The following is a 27,252-nucleotide window of genomic DNA, read 5'->3' as shown; positions in this document are numbered from 1 at the left end:
ATGGCCGAGAACGAAAAATCCAAGGGGAAGGAGGAGGAAGTCGCCGTTAGTCACCCCCAGCGTGGGGGCAGCCAGGCGGACCAGTAGGTTCTCTCCCCTGAATAAACGGCGCCAGCCGTACCAGGGAGAGAGGGCGGGAACCGGCGTCGCCGCTCGCCGCCCCCGGCGTGGGAGCGGCCAGGCGGGGTCCCTCGAAGTTGCAGACGCCAGCCGTAGGGCACCAGCGGCGCGCTGGAGCCCCCAATAGGCGTCGTGGCTGCAGGCGGGAACCGGAGCCGCCGCTAGCCGCCCCCGGCGTGGAAGCGGCCGGGCGGGGTCCCTCGAAGTTGCAGACGCCAGCCGTAGGGCACCAGCGGCGCGCTGGAGCCCCCAATAGGCGTCGTGGCTGCAGGCGGGAACCGGAGCCGCCGCTAGTCGCCCCCGGCGTGGGAGCGGCCGGGCGGACTAGCAGGCTCTCCTCCCTGGAACGGCAGAGCCGAACCGGCGGGAGAGAGGGCGAGGGCCGGCGTGTGGTCCCGTGAAGCTGCAGAACGCCAGCCGTAGGGCCCCAGCGGCGCGCTGGAGCCCCCGATAGGCGTAGTGGCTGCAGGTTGCGGCCCGGGGCGGGAAGCAGCGCTGTGGCGTACAGCACCGCGAGCCCCGGAGGCAGAAACAACGTGGCGTCGTGGCTGCAGGCGGGAAAAACCACGCCGCTAGCCGCCCCCGGCGTGGGAGCGGCCGGGCGGGCTAGCAGGTTCTCCTCCCTGGGACGGCGGCAGCCGAACCGGCGGGAGAGAAGGGCGAGAACCAGCAAGTAATCCCGTGACGTTGCAGCCGTCCGCCGTAGGGCACCAGCGGCGCGCTGGAGCCCCCTATAGGCGTAGTGGCTGCAGGCTGCGGCCCGGGGCGAGAAGCAGCGCTGTGGCGTACAGCGCCGCGAGCCCCGGAGGCAGCAAAGTCCGGTGGAGGGAAAAAACCAGGCAGGCCACAAGGCTAGTGGAGGCTAAGTGAAGGAAGCACAAACAGCGGGCACCGCTGCGTGCCCACAAACCTGCCAGGAGAGGCCCGTAGCCCTGGTCGGCGAGACCAGGGCGGCGGGGACAATACGAGAAACACCGGACAAACAGTGGAAAGTCCTAGCCAGCTAGAAGTAGAGACAATAGCGACACCCAAGCTAGGGCGCGCTAGCAATCAGTGCCCTGGGTGAGGGCCTTCTAGCATGAGGCTACCAAACAAAGGAACGAGCAAGCAAGGCCACTTGCTAACACTCGAAAGACTCACCACATGAAGCAGCCTGCGGGATCATCGAAGGAATTCCGAGGGTGGGTGTCCTCACCAGCGATAAGTCTCCAGCATCCAGCACACTTCCAGGGGAACAAGGATAGCAGCATGCTAGCCGAGGGCCGTGGAACATCGATAGCTTGAAGCTAGGCTAAGCTACAAGAGGCTATCGGACAATAACAAGCTCAGAGAAGAAGCTGGAAACTTACAGCGAGGAAACAGGTGAGAACGCCGAAACTGTTGAAGAACTGAAGAATAATACGTACAGGAGATATTCTATAAAGGCCAGTGGCCGACTTCCTAGCCGTCGCTTTAGGCTAAAAACTTTACAGAATTAAATTATATGGCTGAGTTCGCGACACTCTAGTTGCAGGTTAGCAGAGGTGCGGAAGAGGAAGTCATGATAGCCCAGGGGGTTTATATACACTCGGGGGCGGTGCCCTCGTTTTGTGATTGACAGCCCTTCCGACAAATGACATTTTTCGTACGGGAGTAGATGAGTTTACTCTGTTGCACCGCCAGATGGCGCTGTTATCCCATAGGGGGACCTTGTCTGGAGGTATGACAATAAACACAATATATCTATATTTTTAAATTGTGATTTTCATACCCTGAGACCCTGTATTTCACACACCCACTCACTCACACACCCCACCCCACAAATACATCCGTAACCCACATACAATCCTATACATATACACTCATAATTCCACATTTTACATTAACATTTTATAATCCCTCGGTTTACCAGTCTCATGAAATCACAAGCCAGCCCTATACGTAATTGCACAAAAAGTATTTTGTTTACCAGAATTTTTCAAGTCTATTCTTAAAGGTATTGACTGAGCCCCTTCTCTGGAAGTTTGCTCACGAGTCCACGCTCTTACAGCTCGACGTGTAAAGAAATTCATTCTCTTTTCAGAGTGACAAAGAGAAAGACACGTACTCTACAGTAGAGAAAACCTTTTTTTTTCCTTCTGTACATTATGTAAGCCATTGTTCTTTTGATGTCACAAGGTCTATAAACTTTTCAATCCAACATTCCCCACAGCAGCTAAACTCTGTGAGAAGGTTACAGTATATTGGTGCTATATGTTTGCTGCAACTCCATACTCTACCATAAACTATCCCTTATCATCTTCTTCATTGCGACAGTGCCGGTGCAGAGCTTACTCTCACATTATGGGACCACTTTGCTAATTACATGTATTGATACCCCCATAAAGCAACACTGTGACTACAGCATAAAGATACATAATACTTTATGGTGCCATCAATGAGAAGTAGCTAGAATGCGTTGTTAATTCAGGATCATTGTTTCTTATCAGCAGTAAAACATTCAATTATTGGAACAGAGTTGGCCTACTGCTGGTCCACTACTCTGTTAGTGTTTCTTGGTTTGTTACAGGCAAGTTCCAGACATTGACAAATCTGGACGTTGAATGGATACAGAAATGATGGGAAACTGCTGGTACCAGTCTGTGATGTGTATGTCTAATATTCAGTTGATTGATTGATTGATTGAATATTTTATTAGACAGAGATGCAAGCAGCACAAGTACACTTGGTGCAGTCATACACTTGGTGAACACCTTTCTAAGGGAGTGATAATGACCTCCCTCTTTGCCCTCCTGAAAGGTGCATTTTCACTTTCAGGCCTTTTTTAAAGGAAGCCAGTGATCCACATTTTTAAGGGATGGGGTCAGGGCATTCCACACTGTCCTATAGGCGGGTGGTACGAGATCTTTGTTGTCCCTCTCTCTCTCTCTAGTATTGTGGCTGTGGGTGTCGCTCACTTTTTTTGAGGTATTAGTTAGATATGCATTTATTGAGTGCATTGTGGGAAAAGTCGCGTTGACTATTTTGAAAGACAATCTCATTTTTACTTGCTTAAGCCTGTCTTCTACCCTGAGCCACCCTAGGCTAGAAAAATGTGTTGGAAAATATTCATCTTCATGATATGGACTCGACTGTTGACTGGTGGTTTTCGATAGCTTGACATCCTTCTCAGTGACAATGCAATTTAGTTTTTCGTTTTTTCAATATGAGCAACATGACTGAGCCCGAACTGAATCTCGACCATCAATCATAAATATGCGACCGACCCGGGTTAACCACACTCTCCAGTATATTGCAGTACATATTTTGTTTGTTTGCTCCAGCTGAAGAATGTAGCTAAAATTAGTTCATTTTCATGGCTTGGGAGACATTTCAAAGCAGGAAAAGCTCTAGTTGACATTGTCAGTGGTCTTTGTGTCCTTAGAGGACAAAGTAAAAGTGAGAGTGAACGCTTAAATCATTTTTAAGAAAACGTATTGTTTTACATGTCCTGAACATGATGTCATGAAACTGCATCATGTCAAACAAATTTGGTTCTACTACAATACTGTATACTAAAGTACGGAGCCCCCTAGTGGCCACTGGAGGGGAAAAAAATATATTACGCTAATTCCTATTACGCTAATTACTATTTCGTGGCCACTAATTACTATTTCGTGGGCACGAATTACTATTTTGTGGCCACCAATTACTATTTGGTGGCCACCAATTACTATTTCGTGGCCACGAATTAACATTATATATATTTTTTCCCTCCAGTGGCCACTGCGGGGCTCCCTACTAAAGAAATATCCTGTACTGTATTCAAGAAAGAATTGTCTTGGTTTCAGAAACAAAAGGAACTCAGGGAAATCATTTACTGGGGATGCAATATAGATTTAATTGCGACAGCCAGGTCGCAGTTACCATCAAAACCTCCGCTGTCTGTCAGTCAGTCAGTCAGTCAGTCAGTCAGTCAGTCAGTCAGTCAGTCAGTCAGTCAGTCAGTCAGTCCGTCCGTCCGTCCGTCCGTCCGTCCGTCCGTCCGTCCGTCCGTCCGTCCGTTTATCTCTGCCACCGTTGCCCGGATCCATGCCAAACATTGCACACACACTCCTTGGCTGCCAAACCACAACCCCCTCATTTCTCACATGCCCCTCTTCTAGTGCCATCATGAGGCCGATTCTTGCAAAACACATTTTTGGACACTGCTCCTACAGATTTTGCCCTAAAGTCACGCAAAGCGTTACACAGTATCTCTAAAGTCATGTCATCGACATGGATCTGTCCCATTTCCCATATTCCCTCCTGATTGCCTACCATTGCCTTCTAAAGTTTGTGTATGCGACCTGACGGTCACTTATCTCCCGATTAGGGAGTCTTACTGGTGTACTACATGTTTTAAACCTGCGTATCATATCATCAATGTTGTGTATTTCTTTGATGTGGAGAATCAGACACTTTAATAATCCATACTGTACCTACTGTGCTGAGAATGTGTTTGTTTATTTAGTTGTTTTTAAGGTTCCACGTCCACGACCATGACTACATTTTATTTGTGAGGCAGCCTCAGTCATATTGACTCGGTGGTTGAACCAGCTCATTATTTTTTGTAATAAAACCTCCCCATGTGTTTTTGGATTTTGCCTGACACACAACAAAGAGTATTCTTATGAACACGTTCAAACTGGGGCCTGATATTTTCTGAGCACTATGCTCACAGCATGTTGTTAAAACTAGATAAAAACAAGCTCAGTGAAACCTTTTAGTGCATAATTGTTCAAACAAACGGGGCAAGATGACTCAATAAAGAGATGCTCTCTGCATGCTCTATGCATGCATGTAGAGGACTCATAAAGAATGCATGGTACATAATCAATTTTTCATTGAGGAAGTTGTATTCTAATCAAATTTCCAACAAGCAATAACATTGTCTTGGCAAGTGATGTATCACACCATGTACTTTTGTGTAGGACAATCATATATACCCTTGATTTATGATGAGCATACATGAAGCAGTTCACAGAAAACAAGGCAGATCCTGTTTCTGCTATATTGTGAAGTGGCTTCCTGTTGGCCAAACTGAATATTAACGTGTGTGCGTGTGTGCGTGCGTGAACTCTGAATCTCTGGCGTTTAAACAAAAAAGTGAATTAACAGCTTACATTTTGGGAACCTGAAAAATGGGCCATATATTCCATAAAAAGCAGTTTTCCTACTGCCAGAAAGTGATTACCGTTCCTGCCTGGTCACTGGAAGGTATTTTCTGCATCATAATGGCTTATTTTATTTTATTGGGGGTTCTAGTTCAAACATTATAGTCCAATCAGACCAATATATCAGTGATTATACCTGTAAAAGGCCATATATGCCATAAAAAGCAGAAAGTTATTGCCGCTCTTACTTGCGGTATATTTCAAACATTATAGCCCAATCAGACCAATATGCCATACATATATACTGTATATTAGAGCTGTCAGAATTGGCCACAAATGACTTCCGAATATTCAGTTAAAACATGTGGTTTTGATCCATTTGAACCTATCACATTTGGAATGTAAATTATTTTAAATATAAAATATTGTACACAGTAAAACACAGCAGAAGTCTTTCTCTATTATTGGCTGGCCACGGTTGGCTGAGAAAAGCACTCTCTTGCTTGATCAAATGAATGATTACTTCATACAGTACGTATTTTATTCTATAGCCAATAAAGCTGTAATGGTTTAGATTCAAGCCAGGACTTATCAGGAGAACGGAGATGCATCGCTCCAAGGATGTGTTCATTCTGCTGCTGTGTTGGAAGTTGGAACTAGAGGTCTTCACAGGTCCAATTTTACCTACACGAACCCAAATGGACCCGGGAAAAATGGACCTGCCTTTTATTGGAAATATGAGATCCGATACCCGGACTAGGGCATTCACGAATAGTGATTTTTAGTATTCGAATTATTCTACTTCAAAGTATTCGAATAGTCAAATATTCGACAGGACTGGCCAAACTGTCAAAGTTGCGAGGCGTTGTGAGCATGTAGATCTGCTACTTTCACAATATTTATCTGCGGAACCGAGTCACATTAAATGTAATACCTACAATTCCAAGTGCTTGTCAGGGTGGGGGTCCCCAGTTCAAATATGTTTATTTTGGGGGTCACGGTCTAAAAAGGTTTGAGAACCCCTGTTATAGAGCATTAACAAATTCATCCACCAGGGGCATTGGCAACTCATTCTTATGACTTCCTATCTAGCCAAGCTTTATAAACTATAAAAAAGCAAATATTCGACTTTGGTGATCAACGTCGAATCGTGACTTTGATATTCGAATATTCGAATATTTGGTGAATGCCCTAATACCCGGACAGAACCAAGACATGTCAGAGCCGAGCCGAACGGACCCGCCTATTATTAGAAATATGAGATCGTATACCCGAGCAGCACCGAGGCAGCTCGCCTCTCGTTGACCGGAGGAGAAAAAAGGGGGGTGCGAGGGTAGCCTTGGGATCCAGACTTTTAGTGTGGGGTGATTCACAGCTGTGACAGCCAATCGGCCGGGTCCACTCGACCCGGCACCGAAGTCACTTCCTGTGAATGGACCCAGACCCGGCTTGGTGCCGGGTCGGATCCCGGGTAATTTCGGTACCCGAAGACCTCTTGTTGGAACCATCTTTATCTCGAAATGAAGCGGGAAATTATAATTAATCCAATCTATTCGTTTTTTGTTTAAATCAAATTAAGGTAGGCTACTGGTGAAATATGATTGATGAAGTAAAGCCTTGAGGTGAGACTTCTCAGAATGACGGCTCTGTGATCTCACGAGACCAGCAGCCGTTTAAGGTTACATGTGCCTATAGAGTCTCGCAAGAACTCACGTTGCAAATTTCTTTTTATTTAATTTGAATTCAAACCTTAATTTTTATAGTCGAATATTTTTTTATTTTTTAGATTCTAAGGAATATTGGAATATGGAGTATTAATTGACAGCCTTAATATACTGTACAGTATACATACAGTATATATATATATATATATATATATGTCACGGTTTGTTAGAGAAACAGGACGGTCGAGAAACGTAGCACTCGGCGTGCAGCACGGGGCGGAACAAGCGGTCGCCCACAGCAACGTCCTCCAGGCGGAGCCGCTCGATTGTCCAGTGTCCACGACATTACAATCGGCGCGCAGGCCAGCGGACCTTGGTCCTGCTCTTCGCCCCCGAGCACCGCAGGTGCGAGTGGCCGCGAAGAGCGGGCCAGGGCCGCGTGGCCGGCGGAGCGCCGCGCGAGTTACGAAGCCGTGGTGAATGCAATCGTTATATTTATGCCCAGGCCGTAAGGCCTGGGCAAGCCCACGATAAACGCCCTGTCCAAGTGACTACAATATAGCAGCTAGGCTAGGCTAGGCTAGGCTAGGCTAGTAAATAAAGTCGCAAATATAGTCGCAAACGAGTGACGTCAGCGCCTTCACTAGTGAATGCATAGAGTATGAGTGAATGGCTGTCGTACGCCACCTGGTGGTGATTGGTGTGTGGTGAACGACAAAACAAGCGCTCTTACATAGAACGTCCTGCGTTACCCAAACATCCGGTAACATATATATATATATATATATACACACTCATCAGTATATTAATACGCACGCACGCACGCACGCACGCACGCACGCACGCACGCACGCACACGCACACAGACACAGACACACTCCTACTCAATGCTTTTTTACAGGGCTCCTTTTGACTTGAGTGGCACTCAGTTGTCTTGTGGGACATATACTGTATAGATGAGAGTGACCTGACAGTGTCCTTCTTTGTTATTGGCTTGGCCCCAAAGCCCTCAGGCTGTACTATCCTCCACTGCACTGTGCCTTTAGTGCCACTGTCTGACAGCGACTCTGTGTTCACAGTCACCCGCTCTTCAATGTTCCGACATTCTCTGCACTTGAAGGCACAGCAAAACTAGATAATCAAACACTCATGGCTGTGAAAATGTGCCTCTGATTTCTACAGGACAGACAGAGGGTTACCTAATATTTATATAGTTCCTATTTTCAGTTTACTATTTAGGCATTTAGCAGACGCTATTAATCCAGAGTGACTGTATAAGCAAGGTAATACATCAACATAAATACATAACATTCCATTTTGGGTGGAAAAACATCATATGACGTCGTTAACCATTACATACTACACCGGCCTACTCGGATTAAAAATGAATGCCCTATTTGGGTTTTGGCAAAAGGGCCTTTCTGGTGGAGTTTGCATGTTCTCCTTGTGTCTCCCAGGGTAGGTACCCTCACTCTATACTGCCTCCCCCTGGCCAGCCTGATGGAAGGGAATGGAACTGGTTAAAAAAAAAATGAATTAATTCATTTTATGAATGCGGGATTTTGGGGCCGTCTGTTTTGGTCCTCTGAAGTGTGATTTATTTTTGAGCGGTGGTCACAACGCTCCTATACGTGGCCGTGTGTGTGGGTATGTCTGTCTCCGTCCGTGTCTGTCTGTCTGTCTGTCTGTCTGTCTGTCTGTATGTAGCCTACAGTACCTTTTGTGACCACACATGTTAAGGGAGGGGCGCTGTTTTCAGGCCAGGCCAGGCACACACACACACACACACACACACACACGCACACACACACAGGGGGGAAGGGGGGAAGGGGGGAGGGTGGTGGGGGTGGGGGGGGGGTGGGTAAGAGGGTGCTGTTGAGACTAGCCTGGGGGGGGGGGGGCGACAGAATTCATAGATCTAGAACACATAGAATTCATAGATATAGAACACAGAATATGTACAGTACAGTACAGTTAGGTACAGTAGAGTACAGTAAACCACCGCTCAGTTCACACGGGTGTGATTTTTGAGCGGTGGTCACACCGTCTCCATAGCGTGGCCGTGTGTGTAGGTATGTATGTTTGTTTGTGGGTGGGTGGGTCTGTCTGTCTGTATGTAGCCTCAAGCCTGTGGTGTAGTACCTTTTATGACCACACATGTTAAGGGAGGGGCGCTGTTTTCAGGCCAGGCCAGGCCAGGCACACACACACACGCGCACACACACACACACACACACACAGGGGGGGGGGGGGGGGTTAAACCACCGCTCAGTTCACACAGGTGTGATTTTTTCTTTTCTTTTAACACCAAATCTCCTGCCAGAAAATAGCCGATCTACAGGCTCACAGTGCATCGTAGCTTGTTCCCTCCAGAATAGGGATGCTGGGGTTTGAGTGGCTAAGCCAAATCAAATATGGGGGGCAGGATAGGGACACTCAGTTTAGGCATATGTATGTACTGTATGTACTGTATCATGTGCATTGACTCTGTGCTCTCCACTTGCAGGTACACCCTTTGCTGATGCGCGAACGGCGCTCAGAGTCTCACAGGAACAAGCTGCTGCGGCGGACAGTGAGCGTTCCTGTTGAGGCAAGGCATCATCCCGAGATGGGTGAGCAGACCAGCCTTTGAACAATCAACATCTAATGACAGTGTTTCATAATACGCTTCATTCTCTTTTAACTCTCAAATGGCAAAACATCCATGACACCCTGATTGAAAACAAAAGTCTTTATGTGCTTGGCTGCACAGTAGGCCTATTCCATAATGTCCTATACGTGTCGTTGATACTTGCCATCATATTATACGGTTAAGTAGACTCATGCAATAGCTGTCTATCTGTGAATATCCACACCGTCTCCTTTCCTGTCATTGCTTCTCACTGAGCGTCTGGGTAAAAATGTGCATTAATTCTTGCCTGCACTGTGTGTTGCCTACAGGCCTCAGTTCTGTGTTTCCTTTCTTCTTGGACATATCCTCTCTCATCTGTTGTCCTTTTTCTCTCTCTCTTTGGGACGTCTCCTTATTACTCTCTCTCTGCGGTGCACTTTGTCTCCATTTGTTTTCATCAGACTCAGTTTTTCTGGGGCCTCTGTGGATGCCCTGCTCAGTTTCTCCTCATACCTTCACTCCCTGCTTTTCAGCTATTTTAAGTGCCTCCCTTGTGTCTATGACTCTAACATTGCTACTGCTGCCCTTTGCGTCACTGCGGATTCAACGAGACGGACTCTGCCCCCTGTTTTATACATGTGGCCTCTCGAGGTTAAAAAACGGACGTGAATTGACGTGATTTCAAAGTCTGTTGACACAGCAATACTGGCCTTTATTGTCACAGAAGCATACTGTAAACATGCTCACACTTACTAAGTGGGTACAAGTGCAAGATAAATGATGTGGCCATCTGTGGTGCCCTGCACATCATAACATCACAGTAATAAGTGAATCAAAGACAACCATTAGTAAGGACTGTCGTAAGGCCGCCGTTATCGATGTGTTCTCACAGGAAGTGTTTATGACACAATGACCCAACCTTTTCTGGATCAGGGCCCACTTGAAAGCTGATGGCTGCTCATCAGATGCTTATGATGAGCACTCTGGAGGGTGCCGTTAGGGCCAGGTTTGGTCTCTTGCTCAGGGACACTTTGGCAGCCCATCCGCACTGCCAGCGACGCGAGCGAGCAAACAATGAAATATCATTAAACTACATTTGTTTCAATGAGACCGTCCTGACGTACCGCGAGCAACAACGCGTCGTGCACGTCGTCCGCCCCTCCTATATTCGCTCGCATGGTCTCTATTTGAGCGAAGTTTCGCAGCCATGTTCCACCCCCAAACACCTTTTATTATAATGTATTTCTTTGATTGGTTCAGGCTACATCGCAACGCAATGGCCGACGCTCCATATGAGGACAGCGCTGTCGGAACACTCGCTCGTTGGCAGTGCATATGAGCTGTGACACGTTGACTGTCCTTACATCAGCTGGGTGGCTGATGTAAGGACAAGGACACCGAACTGTGATTGGTAAAACACACTGTGCTTCAGTTGGCTGTAATGTTCCAACACAACAGGCACCATGTCCATTCTTCTTCATCGTCCTTGATGATTGGTTGGCGACATTTTTTATTTCACAAGATTCTTTCTTGCGACTTGATTGATTTGAGCACTTTAAAGTCGAGGCAATTGACATGTAATTAAGTTGTTGATCCTTTTTAGAATGGAATAAATGTTTTATACAAACATCTGGCTTAATTAAGTAGCACAATTACGATGAGGGAAATGATCATGTTGACTGAGGAAAGAATTGCAATTAGCCTCCCTTACAGTCCTTGTCCCTCTTGTCCCAAGTATTGCAGGTACTCTGTTTTTAAGACTATATGAAAACAGCTTATTTTTTATTTTATTTTTGTCTGTAGAACAGAGGAAAGCAGAAAATGTATTCAAAGCCAAAACTTGTGATCTTTGAACTTGGGTTTAAAATGCATTAAACGTGTATTTTAAGCAGGAACATCCTGTCTGTCCGTCCGTCCGTCCGTCCGTCCGTCCGTCCGTCCGTCCGTCCGTCCGTCCGTCCGTCCGTCCGTCCGTCCGTCTGTAGCTGACATATTCTGACATCATATTGTTGACTGTCAAGACTGCTGAATATCATCACCTGGATATCCATATATGGAGCTGGTCAATACCTCTACATCTGACCTCACGGACTCCATACTGTATATGGATATAGCTGACCTATTCTGACATCACAGTGATGACTTGACCCGCTCGGCAGAAGGGTTTACATTCCAAAGCGCCCCTGTGCACACGCCCATGTGCACACACTCATGTGCGCGACCTCGCTTCTCACCCTTACGGCGTCTTACTGGTAGTATATTATGTACAGTATATTTCTGTATGTAGGCCTACAATAGGGCTGGGAAATTAAACAAAAATTCTGTATATCAAAACCAATATTTAGAACCAATAATCGACTTCATCTTGCTCATGTACTGTATGTTCTCAATGGGATTTTTACCTGTAAATAAATGTTTATATATATATATATATATATATATATATATATATATATATATATATATATTATTTTTTTTGCAATTTATTTTTCTGTATATCAATGAATCAACACTTTTTTTTATAACAGACTAAATCGATTAACCTGTTAACCCTGTATTATACTGTACTTTGTTGTACAATGGTGATTTTCACTATATGCACGTTTGTTTAAAACTTTAAACGTTCATTAATCATAATCGAGGCAAAAGTTTTAAATAATCGTCATATCGACCAGCCCTAGCCTGCAGTAGGTTGACAAATTGTATCCGGTACAGACCTTTGGAATGTGAGCCTGAGCCTGAGGGCATGATTACTAATTTGTTGACTAATTATTTAACAAAGCTCACAACACTCTAGTGGCAGAAACTCAATTATTTTATGACAAGAAAGGGATTTCCTTATTAGTCTTTAATCTTTTTTTATTTTGAAGTTACGTTGATTAACACAGGTGCATTGTGGGCAAACAAAATATTTTTCTTCCACCTCACCAAGATAGCATGCGATCGTCCCCTGAATATGGCCTTTGGGTTTGTTGTTTAAATTCTAAATGTAGTCAGTCTGTGAATGTTCAGCTGGGAGGAGTTAGCCACAGGGCATATTTACAAACACTTCATAGCTGATTGGTGGTAACTTTGCCTGAGTATTAATTCATCCATTCAAGTTAAACTTTGCATGCTTTCTTACAATTCTTTCAGGAAATTCCTTCTCTCGACTGAACAGTCAATTCTGATAAGCTTCGCTGTTGTAATTGTTAATAAGCTATACTGGCAGCTTACAATATAAATGATAAAGTATAATAATTGATTACTTTTATTTGATACACTGCGTAACTGGGTTGACTGCAGGAAAGGCAGTGGCTGAAAAGTATTAAGAATTAAATGAAAATAATCACACCTGTGTGAACTGGAGGCTGTGCACCACTGGGTGGGCATGTGTGTGTGTGTGTGTGTGTGTGTGTGTGTGTGTGTGTGTGTGTGTGTGTGTGTGTGTGTGTGTGTGTGTGTGTGTGTGTGTGTGTGTGTGTGTGTGTGTGTGTGTGTGTGTGTGTGTGTGTGTGTGTGTGGCTTGTCATTTTATCATCTACTCAGGCTTTTGGGAACACCCGGGACAGTATTTAGATATTTGATATTCATTTGATCAGACACGCCCCCTTCCTATACAAACTCATTGTAACGTCAAACTCCATTTTAACCTTGATAGATTAATCGAAACACCCGCCCTTGGTTCTGGTGATCATCAGTATTTAAATTTCATTTTTTCTGTTGGCTTCATTTTGCTGGTTGCATGGCCCAGCTACCAATCTTGCGTTTTAAAATCACCCAACTACTGTATGTGATCATACGGTTATCATCTGTGATGGGTACAACTGAGACGGCTCAGTTGCCAGCTCGTTTTATGACCCCCCCCAAACATATACCGGTAGTTGGTTAAATCATGAGGTCATACCATAACTTGTGATTGTACAGTATCTGCAGTTTTTTCTTCTTTTTCTTTTTTCTTTCTCAAAAAATGGGTGGGATGGATCAGGGTCCCGAATCCCTATGAAATTGGGTGGGATGTATTACCACTTCCCCTTGCCATCTGTGCCCCTGGAGCTGAGTGAAGACTTGGAAACGATAGTGAAATTCACTGATATTTTTTCCATGTACCTGTCCATGTTGTCATTATATCTGTGAGTGACATGCACAGACTGTAACTGACACACACAGTCTGCAAAGAATATGAGTTTGCTGATTCTATTAGTGTGTGTGGCGTCATAAACCTCCAGTGTCTAAACTTAGCCATGTCTAAACTAGTTTGTCTTTAATCACCATAATTGTATTTCAGTTGATAGTGTACTGTATTCCAAACTTGAGAACACCTTCATTGGAAAGGGAAGACTTTACTTTACAGCATGAACAACTGCCACTCTGTGGCCCTGGAATATATACTGTATACTGGAGTTCTCAAATTCTGCCTGAACCCGACCATATCTGACTGACCCAACATCTAGGGCCGGGTAGGGCCTAAAATGTATGCTAATTATTAGGGCCAGGTCGGGCCTCGGGCTCAATGAAAAAAGAAAATATTTGTTATTATTTTATTACTTTTACTCTGTGATAGAGTTCTCAAATCCTTCACAAACCTGAGCATACCTGATCAAACATTTTTGGGCCAGGTATAGGTAGGGCTGTCACGATATGACATTTTACATGACGATTAATTGTCACTCAAATAATTGTCGATTAACGATTTAATTGTGTTTTTGTCATTGACAATTACATTTCTGTTTGGCTTTTAGGCTTTGAAGTTGCACATGGCAGATATGACACAAAACCTAAATACACAAAGAAATTACTGACATATTTGACAACTTACTACTTAAAAAATAACTTTGATAGTGGAAATAGCCGATCTACAAGCTCACGGTTGTGAGCTTGTAGATCTGCTATTTCCACTATTTCGGACATTTTTCAACATTCACGATTATGACGATTATGACAAAATAATCGCGATAATGTCAAATAATCACGATTAGACGATTATGTAATAATTGCGACAGCCCTAGGTATAGGGCCTAAAATATATGTTAATTAGTCCGTCCGGGCCTCGGGCCAGCCCAGTTAGGGCCCAGTTAGGGCCGGGCCTTCATTTTCAGTCCCATTGAGAACTCTACTGTATATACAGTGTAAAGATATTTGGGGGGATTTTCTGCCATTATTGATTGTTATTGATTGCTGTATCTGTCAGCCAATCTGGGCCGTGGTCCAGCGCTCCAGGCACCTACGCGACTTCGTTCCAGACGAAAAAAAGTATGCCTCTAGACTAGAGTTAGTGGCAGAAAGTTGCCAGAGTGGAATTTTAACCGCTCACTCTAGAAAACATAAACAATCTTTTCACATTCTCCACATGATATATTTACAGATTCTTATGTTGCCAAAGTGTCCCTTTCAGATGTGTTTATACAGATGCAGCCATTAAAACTGCATGTCAGTTGGGCAAGGCAATGAGCTCCAGCACGCCGTGATATCATGAGCATGAACTTTCTCCTGTTCCTTCGGGCATTTCAATTTCACAATTATTCACACTTCCACAACAGGCCTAGAAGTTTTATCCCACAAACAACTTTGCAATTTACATTCGCACTTATTTATTTGCGGATCAGAAAATGCATTACCGGCAGATCATGCTCACAACGCCTCGCGTTGCGAGGCGTTGTGAGCATGTAGATCGGCTATTTTCACAATTTCTGCCTCTAATATTTGACAATTTGGCCAATGTTTAATTTGTCATTTTAGAGGTATTAAAAAGTCCTTTATTTGTCACTTTAGAAATGTGAAGATACCCTCTATACAATTAAAAACGTTATGTTGGTTTGCTCACTGTTGAGTGAGAACAATGTAAGTTAATCATCTGGGGACCCCCCAAAATAATTTGGGGACCCCCCTGGGGGGGCCCACATGCTGAGAACCACTGCTGTAGTCAATATTTACCATACATTTTGTTATGACTGTATGCAATGGAAGTTATATGATAAAACTACTGAGGATTACAAATCAAATATACAGTGTCTTCCTTTACATAGTTTAAGTCTGATGCAGTAGTTTAGCTTAGAGGCTTCCACTTCACAGTGTGGCAGATATCAAAGAGAGTGTTGTGCATCTCTGTGAACCGGTGTTAGGTAAGGGCATTAGGGTGCCAATCCAGGTTACACCACTTTAGAATGACAGTTTATGAATCTTGTGATTCTGTCTTAGGATGTAGTGAAGATCCCCTCCCTAGAAGGCTCATCTTTGGAGGGATTTGCTGAGTCATCTCGCCGCGTCTTGCTGTGGAAACAGGGACTGAATACAAATGGTGTGCTATGCTGTTATGTTCAGTGTTTGATGGACACAGACAAAGAAGTTGCTTGAAAACAAAGATTGCAGCAATTTTGTACAGAGCTGCATGCCAGCTGGTTTCAATCGATAGGTTTTTGTGTGTGTGATGCTGTGCTTTATTTAAACTAGCCCTTACCCGTTCAAAGATATGAGCTCCAAAATGATGTGCAGTGTGTGGGTTATGGGATGTGCACTGTGCACACAGTATATGAGGGATGGAAAGTAACTTTAACTGGTGCTTGCATGATGTAGGAGCATCAATGTAAGAAACCCGTTTCGTTTAATGGCTACAGAGATAGTGAGTGAGATACACTCACTCACTCACTCACTCACTCACTCAGACATTCGCAAAATTATAGTATAGATGTTTTAATAATACAGCTTTATAGCATAGTTTACCTTATACAGTGTCTACAAATTGTTTTATTTAGAACCATATTTGAATGGTGCTACTGGCAGGCTTTTAGATGTAGTTGAGGAGCTATACTATTTCTTAATATATAATGTATCTATTTTATTGAGACATTAGTTTGAGTCTACTGCTTACAAACCTCAACATTATAGTCACACGGACATTTATGTTCCTGCCATATTCCTCTAAATGCAAAGTGCTGTACTGTTTAATTACTAGAGGCTTCATTTACCTGGTCACATTGGAACCAAAAATGCCTGGGAGCCACTAAATTAACCAAGCTGTTAAGTGATGTATGACGTCCCAAGACCCTAAAGCCATAGACTTTTGAACACCAAATTGCATTGTGATGTGTGTGGCCTCATTCACAAACTGCACACATACTGTAGTAACTTATCTATCTATCTACACAGTATCTATCTATAAATACATATTGGGCAGGGATGGCCATGTTGTTATTAGACTCGTTGAATACACTATTTAAACATGAAGATTATGTAACAGCAAAAGCCTTTATGAGTGATGTACCCTGCAGGCCAGTGTGACATTAACAAGATGTTGTATCATACCTCAAAAATGAAGGAAAAAAGGGAAAAAAGGAGAGAAAAGAAGCACAGTTGAGTTTGACTGACAGTTGGCTAGTAGGCTACTGGACTCTCCAAGACTTTAGCTTTTAGGTGTGGTTGTCCGTGCACACATGTGTACATCTATATATACTGTATGTAAACAATAAACCAACAAATAAACTGAGGACAGGCCCTTCTACACACACACACACACACACACACACACACACACACACACACACACACACACACACACACACACACACACACACACACACACACACACACACCTCGCTGGTTATGAGTCCTGCGGGACTTCCAGTATCTGCAGTGAGATGATGATTAAAATTTCAACTAAGATTGGACTCACCAAACTTCAGCTCTCACTAAGGTGTTTCTAACAAAAGAAGATAACAACTCCTTATCTCTGCTGACTGAGCAGTAGGATTCTGTTCATATTGCTAGATTGGCCATATTTCTGTTCTCCCTTGTGAATCATTGGCTATAGGCACTGTTGCGAATTTAAACCCAGCCAGGGCCCCTTGAAACCTGAGCTCCCAGGACCCCATTAATGAGTGTACAATGAATAAAAGTAAGCTTAAGTCTTTAAAATATAACAATTGCGGGGCACCGGCTGGCCTAGCGGTCCAGGTGCATGCTGCATGTGCCTGGCAGTGTGTCGAGGGTTCGAGTCCCGTTCCTGGCGACCTTTGCTGCGTGTCGCTCCCCATCTCTCTCCCCATTTCTTGTCGGTCTGCCTTCCTATCAATAAGGGCATAAAAGCCCAAAAACAAATCTTAAAATATAACAATTGCAACTACTGATGATTACTTAGCAGTTGTTTAAGAACCAAATTGGTCATCATTCCAAAGCATTTGGGTTATAGAATGCTGTTGCTTTGTAGTGGCAAAATGCTACACAGTGCACCATTATAACACTCCACAATCAACATCTTAGGCACAAAAGCTGGTCAAAGGCATGCATACAGGAAAATAAAAAAACTAAATCACACCCAGTTCAGACGTGGGAATCGGCAGGCTTCACTGACGCCAAATACAAGCATTTTACCCTGGTATATTTGGCTTGTTCCAGGTCCACTATCCATCTCTAGCCTGGAATCCAGACTTTTTTTTTTTCTTTTTTTTTTACTTCGCTTCTCAATCTGGGAAGCCTGATTTCCGAACGTCACCTGTTTGTCACGGATGCAGAATGAATTGAACCCAGAAAGCAGAGCCACAACAGAGTAGATTCTGACATACAGTATTTAATGACTGAATGAGGCAAACCTTACACCATCATAGAAGGCAGGAATCAAACAGTAGATGATGGCAACAAAGGAACATCATGACAGGAAGATATGAACTGACAATGAGTGTGTGCAATGAGTCTAGTTTTATAGGGAGCTTGGCTATTGGAGAAGTGTTCACAGGTTTGTAATGGGAATGGCACTGCTGTGCTGATGTGGGATGGAATGTGGGAGTGGCCGAAGTGGAGACACGGTCTGTGGAAAGACAGACCGTGACAATACCCCCCTCTCAAGGGACGGATTCCAGACGTTGCACCACGCTGGCCTGTAAGACCGCGCAGGGTGGGTGGAGGGGGTCTGGAGGAGGGGGCCTGAGGCAATGGATCAGAAGGGGGTCTGGGAACATGAACCCTAGGACAGTGCAGGTGACTTCAGGTGGACGGCCAGGAAGCTGGGACGAGGCAGCAGAGGTGTCATCTGGGGGACGGCCTGGAGGCTGAGACAAGGCAGTGGAGCAGAAGACATCGGGAGACGAGGACTCTGGTGGCGACGCCAGAGATGCTGCAAGCGCTGGAGGCAACACCAAAGGGGACTCCAGAAAAGGAGAGCCATCGTCTGACGTAGCTTAAGACACCACCTGCCGAGACTTCTGCATTGTGACAGCAGGAGGGTCTTACCGAATTTATGATACACTCCTGCTGCATGCTCGGCAAAATCGTCTCTAGCGACTCGACACATGCACAAATGAAAAATATAAGACGCCGTAGGAGTTCTCCAAACGCTTACCGGCTCTAACGGTAACTTTGCACAATGTATTAGTCCGTTGTTTTCAATAAAAATAGTGTATAAAAAGTGTATGTCGGAGTGTCACTCGTTTGGTTAAACATGGCCACACTTATCACGTGACATTCATCCCTTCCCCCATTCGCTCATACAAGATGCCTAAGTATGTATGTATACGGAAGAGAGCACAATAATGTTTCTCAGCCACCGAGAGGCGCTGTTGCAACCAACATTGTGGCAAACGGGGAAAAGCATTGACACTTGGTAAAAACTATTTTTATTGAAAACAACGGACTAATACATTGTGCAAAGTTACCATTAGAGTCTGTAAACTCCTACGGTGTCTTATATAATTCATTTGTGCATGTGTCGAGACGTTTTGCCGAGCATGCAGCAGGAGTGTATCACAAAGACGGTAAGACCATCCTGCCGTCGCCTCAACGTCACAATGCAGAACTCTCGGCAGGAGGTGTCTTAAAGTAAGCTAAGTCTGACGCACCCGTCAGCTGAAGGAAGCAGCTGAACAGAAAGCCAAGGACCAGGGCTTCCATGACCTCGGGCAGAAACAGGTCACCAGTGGAGATGACTGGCAAGGGCTCTGGTAGGTCATCGGCCGATAGGGATGTTGAGGGTGCAGAGGGCGCAGGCAGGTCATCCAGGGAGGTCATCTACTGGGTCTTCTGCTGGTTATCGTCAGGGCTGGTTGGTTGCACGCTCATCACTCCAAGCCTTATAGAGTGAGGGGGCATGGTTGGGAAACATGGGGTGAGTTGGTCTCAACAAAGTTATTAAGCCGCCCACAGACAACAGTCAGGTGGGGACAAAATGGCTCATCCAAGGCCTCTCCTTGAACCACTGCTGCTGAACTGTAATCTCCTTCTGGAGTCCAGGACTAAGGTTAGGGGGAGAAGACATGAAATGAGCCACCACATGTTCAAACTCCACCACTTTGCTGTTAAACAGCTCATGTTTATGGTCAGTTCATACTGTCATGGATGCAGAATGAATTGAATCCAGAAAGCAGAGCCACAACACAGAGTAGATTTCTTTAATGACTGAATGAGGTAAACCTTACAGCATCAGAGCAGGCAGGAATCAAACAGTAGATGATGGCAACAGCAACACAGGAGCAATGGCAACAAAGGAACATCATGACAGGAAGATATTAAGAGACAATGAGTGTGTGGAGGCGACGCCATGTTGTATTTATAAAGCCCATTTCATACAGCAAGTGTAGTGCTTGGCATGGAAATGTTTTGGAACCCCTGGTCTTAGCTTGCTGTTTACCAAGCAAGTGATTTTACACCTATGCTGTAAATTACCCTGAATACAATTCCTTATATTCAGCTGGTCCTGACACCTCCATACAGCTCCACTATTGTTCTTCTCCACTTAAATGTGTAATGTGTCTGTGGCTGTCAGTGGCTTCCTTAGTTATAGAATCACAGCTACAAATGTAGAGAAAATCAGAAGATCAGGCATGTTTTACAACCATTTTCCCTACGATTTTTTTTTTAGAAAATCAAGCATGTTTGTTCATTTTTCTCATCGCTATTTTATGCCCTTGGTGATGATGCTACATTCTGTCACTCCACACATGAAAATAGATTGCCATCTATTCACTGCAAGAAAGATTCTTATTTTGTCAGGGGCTTATACCCACAGCATGATGCTGGGATGTGCAAGGAGGGCTGAAAAAGATGAGGTGAAACAGCCTTGATCGTTTGCTGCTGGCAAGATAGCACAGGGTCGACAAGGGAAAGGAATCTGTGGCAAGGACACTGTTTATAATTATTGTATGGTCTGAATGAAGACATCACACATTTATTTTTGATAATTATAGCCTGCAATATTTTTCGACTACATAATAAAAGATTGACTTTAAAGATGGCAGTCCATCTATCCAACATGCATATAAAACACTGTTCCCAAACATAATTACACCATTAATATAACTAGAAGCTCGGCGACCTGGCCAACTCGGGAACAATGTAAATAGGGAATGAATGCCCCGCCCTTTAATGCAAACCCCATTATAGGTCTGTTGTCATAGGATCTGTTTTGACCATCTGTTTGCGTGTGTCCATTTATGCCCATATATGGAGATATCTGTCTGTCTACGTCCATTTTATGCCAATATATGGAGATCTCTGTATCTGTTTGTCTGTGTCCCTTTATGCCCATTATGGAGATCTCTGTATCTGTCTGTGCCTCCGACTGTGTTGACACAGTGCCGGTTCCCCCTTTAATGCAAACCCCATTATACCTGTTGTCATAGGACCCGTTTTGACCATCTGTTTGCGTGTGTCCATTTATGCCCATATATGGAGATATCTGTATCTGTCTGTCTGCATCCATTTTATGTCCATATATGGAGATCTCTATATCTGTTTTTCTGTGTCCCTTTATGCCCATTATGGAGATCTCTGTATCTGTCTGTGCCTCCGACTGTTGCAGACACAGTGCCGGTTCCCCCTTTAATGCAAACCCCATTATACCTGTTGTCATAGGACCCGTTTTGATCATCTGTTTGCCTTTGTCCACTTATGCCCATATATGGAGATCTCTGCAGACACAGTACCGGTTCCGGAAAACTCTGATGCTTCAGACATCAGCTCCGCATACGGGCATCCATTTTATGCCCATATATGGAGATCTCTGTGAATGCCCTACCCTTTAATGCAAACCCCATTATACCTGTTGTCATAAGAGCCATTTTGACCATAATGTTTGCCTGTGTCCATTTATGAGATTTATATCTCCGCGGCACTCCGCGCCGCGGCGGGGAACGCTCATGCCGAATCTGAAGCCGGTGGGACGAACGGTTCTCGAGATACACGGATTACATACAGACAGACAGACTCACAGAGACATTTATTGTAAGATATCATGCAAAGCAAAAATAACCATACCATTATTTCAAAAGCAACAGTAGCATGATTTATTGGAATTTTGGAACAATATATGGCTTCCACTCCAAATGCTTTGCACTGGTCATCGGTTTATTTTGTGTACTGTGAAACTCTTTAAACAAAGGGTTTCAGTGAACAAAGCTAATAAATGATGTGTATAATCTCCAACATGTCCTAAAACAGTGAACAGTAAGTTAATTTCATATCATAGAGTCCGTTGTGACTAAGAAGCACTTCCCAGCATGTCTCTGGGTGCACACCCTGAAGTTGACTTTTTTTATTGTTAAGTTATTGCGTATGTTATTGAGTTGGGAAATGGATTACGGATTTATTGTGAGTAATGTCATTCTGCTGTGTTTTATTTAGCCTTCATGTTATACGTGTAACCATTGGTGAAAGGAGTAGTTGTGGTGGCCGTAAACCACTCCATTCTGTTTGTCCTGTGGCTGAGCTTTGGTTAACACACGTTATTGCAATATACCTGTTTCCACATAAAGTTCACACTTTATGTGAAAACAGGCATATTGCCTACTGCACACAAGTAGACTATAGTGTCAATCTTTCATAACCTGATTGCCTGGAGGATACTGCTCTTCAAGGCTGGATGCCGGGGGGAAGTAGCTGCTACCGAGGCTACTATACTGCTCTTGGCCTTGTGGATGCTGAACCACTTGCCAGACAGCCACGTCTGCTCTGCTTTCCACCCTGGAACCCCCTCTAGACCTGCTGCTTTATGTGCCTTGACCCGTTGAAAAACCCTGCACACCTTTGATTCAACAATAATCTTTTAATATTTTTGCCAATTTGTCTTGTGGCTGGTACACAGGCTTGTCGTCTTGAAGATTTCACCTGCCATTTAGAACACAATACATCCAATCCACAGCCCCTCACCTGCCAATATGTAATTTAAAATGACTAACGTCCCTGCCATAGAGCAGTGTTTCTCAAAGACTCTGTGGGTTCCTTTACCGGGGTCGAAATGGACCCATACAAGGCTGTTTTTTTACACACCTATTCCAAGGGGGAACGTCAGTTTCTGCTTAACCCAGCTGAGTGCTGCCCACAGAGGATCACAGAGGGGGGAGCAATTAGGGGTTAGGTGTCTTGCTCAGGGACACCTCGACACATTGCTGGCCTGGCCTGGAATTGTACCTGCGATAACCAGGGGCTCTGGCTCCCCAGGTGAGCTCACTATACCACTCAACTATGGCTGCCCCCCCAAAAATTGGGGCAGCCAAGGTTTCCCTTGGCAGTGTACACTGTCAGGTCTTGTAGGGTCCATTTGGTTCCATTTGTACAGTACACTGTCAGGGGAGACCTTGAAATGTAAAGGTCTGAGAAACACCATAGAGAACCGTAACTGGTTACTGTAGTTTCATGCAGAAATGTCATCCAAAGTGATTTTATATGTTGGAAATCTCACAGCAGATGTACAGTATGTTTTTCAGCATTATACTGTACTCTATACAGAATAGGAACTGTTAATAGCGAACACTAATAAGTGGCATCAGTCATAATTCATGCACTTTGGTCGTTGTAAATGAGGAAGTAATTAATTATGAATGGTAAAAAAATTATGGGGACAAGAGATGGAAATTGAGGGGTATAATCAAGTCATGCATTAATTCAACCAGGAATTTATATTTCTTCTGAGAGACAGCGTAAATGCACTCTCTAAAATATCAGGTTTGCCGTTCATAGAGAACAGGAAAAGAAAGTTGTTGATCCTCACACAACGAAATGAAAACACATTTTCAAGCAGTATCTCAATATATTTAGCAAGCATAAATGGCTAGCTATACAGAAATCATACACAGAACTCATTCTGGTGATCCATGAGTCTATCTTATTATAAATGCCTTCTGCACTCTGTAGTGAGCACTGTCAAGTGCGCAGAACCATGCAACCCTCACTTAGAAATTGAATTCAAAAACTGTGCCTTGATGCAGAATAGTATTAAAAGTGAAGTGTAAAGGGTCTGTTATACCTGATTGTGGAGTATGTCACAGCAGAAATAGCCGGTCTACAAGCTTGCGCTATGAGCTTGTAGATTGACTATTTCCAGTGTGTGACACAACACTCAGCAAAGTACAAATCAGGCATAAGGCCGGCATAAATAAAATAACGAGTTAACAATAAACCAATAGAATAAGTTGGGATGGGGTTGAATTCATGGGGTAAGTAGGCTTGGTGTAATTCTGTGTTGATGCACACAACCTCAGACGTACATATTTTTACATACGTAAATACAGAAGATGTTTTATTCATTGGAACAAAGCTAAGGTTGACATGTTTATCTATTATGTGATTTTTTTTCTTCTCTTTTTTCTCTGTTATCTATAGACTTCCAGACTACAAGTGTCTGATAAAGAAATATATATAGTTTATACGTATATTTTAGATATATTCATTCAATTTGATAGGGGCCAACACAAAATGATAAGAGAATATCTGGGGGCTTGCGGCAGGTCAAATTGTGGAGGGTTGGGGGCATCTGGATCTGCTGCCCCCGCAGGGTGCAGTGCATGGCTGGATGCAGAGCTGTGATTACTGTGGTTATAAGCATGTTTGTTGTATTGTGTGTGCACCTTATTTCCTGCCACGTCCTTCATAATATGCTGTATATGTACTTTTATTTTAACATTTTTAATTTGTTTATGTCCATGGTAACATGCCTGAATGACTAGAGACCTGTAGCTGTCACCTCAACTGTCAGCAAATGCTTTGAGAGGTTGTTGGTGAGGGACTTCATTTGTTCCATATGCTGCCTGCCACACTTGAACTATGGCATTTTGTATATCGCCAAAACAGTTCCACACTAGGGCATTAACGACTTATTTTTTGTAAGTCCACTTGCTGTCAGTAAAAGTTGAAGTCTGATGGCAGGGAAATGAACTGGTCGGGTAACGTGTTCCTTCCACGCGCTACGTTCTACCATGGAAACTCCCCCCTGCCAGGTGATAAGAAGCTTAGGCAATTGGCACTGGGTGAAAAATGGGTTACATTTTACTACTGGTAATTTGGCGTCAGTTTTCTCGCCGTCAGTTGATGCTTCATAATCCAAACCGCTGGGATCATTTGTTTATTTTTGAAACACAGTTCTTTTATTTGACACAATATTAAAACAAGTCTATGGGAATTCAGAATGGGGGAAAAAACGCGACCCAGGTAGGATGTGTAAATTAGGTCAGACTTTGGTGCTCTAGTATGCTGACGACGCAAGAGTGCTGGGCTCTGCCACTGACGAGTCTTCACTGACACAATGGTGTGATGATTGCAGCCACACTCTCTCAATGTCAAGAAGACGTCATCATTGGCTACCGGAGACAGAGAAAAGAGCACAGTCCCACGGCATCTACAATGAAGCACAATGACATGCCGCAGTAAAGAGGTTCATTTACTTAAATTTCCTCTGCATTCACATCGCTGAGGACCTCAAATGGGCCACACACACCATGCTTGTGGTGACAATGGCTTAGCAATGCCTACAGTATACTGCCTCAGACAACTGAAGAAATTCAGCTATTGAAATTCAGCTAATAGACAAGTGCTGAGGGCGCCTGCTGGCCTACCGGTCCAGGCGTGCCACATAGGGCATTGCCACATAGGCATTGATGCCTGACGGCGTTGCGGTTCGGTTCCCGATCAGGACGGCCTTTGTCGCGTCGGCCCACGTGTCACTCCCTGTCTCTCCCCCATTTCCTGTCAGTCTGCTGTCCTGTCGAATAAAGGCATAAAAGCCCCAAAAAAGAAAATGATCACTAACAAGTGCTGAGGGTGCTACAGTATATGAACAGTAGACTCCCTAATTGGGAGATAAGCGACTGTCAGGTCCCATGTAAAAATCGGCCTGATGGTGGCGCTAAATGGGACAGATACATGTTGATGACATGACTCTAGACATAATATGTACCGATTTGCGTGATTTTAGGGCAAAATCCGCAGGAGCAGTGTCCAAAAATGTGTTTGGAAAAATCGGGCCAGGCTCAATTTGTCACATAGGCCTACAGAATTTCTTGGGTCAGGTTCAGGCTTTACATTTATCCTATATTAAAATTGGTAGGAACGGGCAGGTGGATGGACCACGTCGTCGGCATAAAAGGGGACAAGGACTGAAAGATACAGAGATCTCCATATAGGGGCATAACAGTCGGATCAGTGGTGAAACGTAGGTGTGAGGGCTGCGTAGTGGTCTGAACTCTAAGGGCTGCATATAGCGGCCCGAACCTCTAGTACATTTATAATAGCTAGGAGCCTTTTATTGTGAGCCTAGCCAACTGTAATACAGCTGATGTCAGTATGTGCAGCGAACCCAGCAGTTCTCTTATTTCAGAGAGACTGTCTACATGGTGAGCTGAATAATAATATTTTAACAGTCATCGCCAACAGTCTTTCAGTTTTCCACTGACGTGTGGTTTCCTAGATGTCTCTGTATCAACAATGGTTTCAGATCTAAACTAACTACATTTTTAACTTACAGAGTTTATAGACTATAGGTTACAACATGAAAGTTTTCCCACTTAACGTACTGCTTGTTTTGATATCAATTAGATTCCGTGGTGGCCAGAAACATTGGATTTTATACATTTGAATGAATCTGAAATAGGAAAATGAAGTCTTTTGACAGAGTAAATGCAGTTCAGCTGTCACTCGCAGCGCACAGAAAATGTGAAGCATTAAAGGTGTCATGTCACACCGCGAAATTTTACTTCTATATATATCTTAAAAAATACTTCCTGGTTTTCATAGTGTGTGCAAGGGGAAACGGACCGGCCGACAGACAGTACTGTACAGTAAAGTACAGTGAAGTACATACAGTAGAGGCGCGGTGTGACGTCATCAACAATATTAGCCAAAGAGATAGCCTGATTTTGCTTTTTTTGCGTGTCATAAAAGCTTTAAACTGGTGGTGCCATAGTTATGTATGAGTGCATCTCTCCACTCCGACATGTCTCCTTTCCGACATGTCACCATTCATTCTGACACTAACCCTATCTCTAACCTTAACCCTAAACCTAACCCCTATGGGAGTGTCGCCACTCCGACAATAAGAAGTCAATTTCGGAGTGGCGACATGTCGGAATGGAGAGAGCCTCCCGTTATGTATGTGTCTACTCCATTCATGGCAATAAAAGGGATATGGTTCCCATGACATCACAGTGATGTCAGAGCGTGATGTCAAAGCGTGAGAGTCAATCAACAAAAAAAGACAAGAGTTACCCATACAGACAGATACGGTCAAGATGTGACGGTTCTGATAGTAAACTGCGACCTACGGTCGTAATTATGTTATAAGGTTGTCCAGAAATATCTATAAATCCAGAAATCTCTCTATCTGTCTGTACATTATGCGATTATTCTATCTGCTGCCATGTATATGGAGTGCTAAGTGTTATTTATCTCTAGTCTTGCATAGCCAGCCGATTAATACATCTGGGGAAATCAAAATTCAATATATGGGTTGGAACAGCAGAGTGAACCAGCGCTAACAAACCTACCCACTGCTTTGAAAACCAATCCTGAT

At 44.1% G+C, this 27,252-nt stretch overlaps 1 protein-coding gene across 1 annotated transcript in view; it reads left to right on the top strand.

The window, feature by feature from the left end:
* Window positions 1-27,252, top strand: part of syngap1b (synaptic Ras GTPase activating protein 1b) — a gene marked incomplete at its 3' end in the record, with an annotated part of 114,973 nt that overhangs the window by 15,406 nt on the left and 72,315 nt on the right. Inside the window, exon 2 of the mRNA XM_080745902.1 lies at window positions 9,405-9,510. Coding sequence (XP_080602028.1) covers window positions 9,405-9,510 — 106 coding nt within the window. The remainder of the gene's footprint in view (window positions 1-9,404; window positions 9,511-27,252) is intronic.

Source organism: Nannobrachium achirus (assembly GCF_963921795.1).
Source record: "Nannobrachium achirus genome assembly, chromosome: 2".
NCBI classification, from domain to species: Eukaryota; Metazoa; Chordata; class Actinopteri; order Myctophiformes; family Myctophidae; genus Nannobrachium; species Nannobrachium achirus.
Note: the sequence above shows the minus strand (reverse complement) of the source record. Positions and strands in the feature narration are given on the sequence as shown.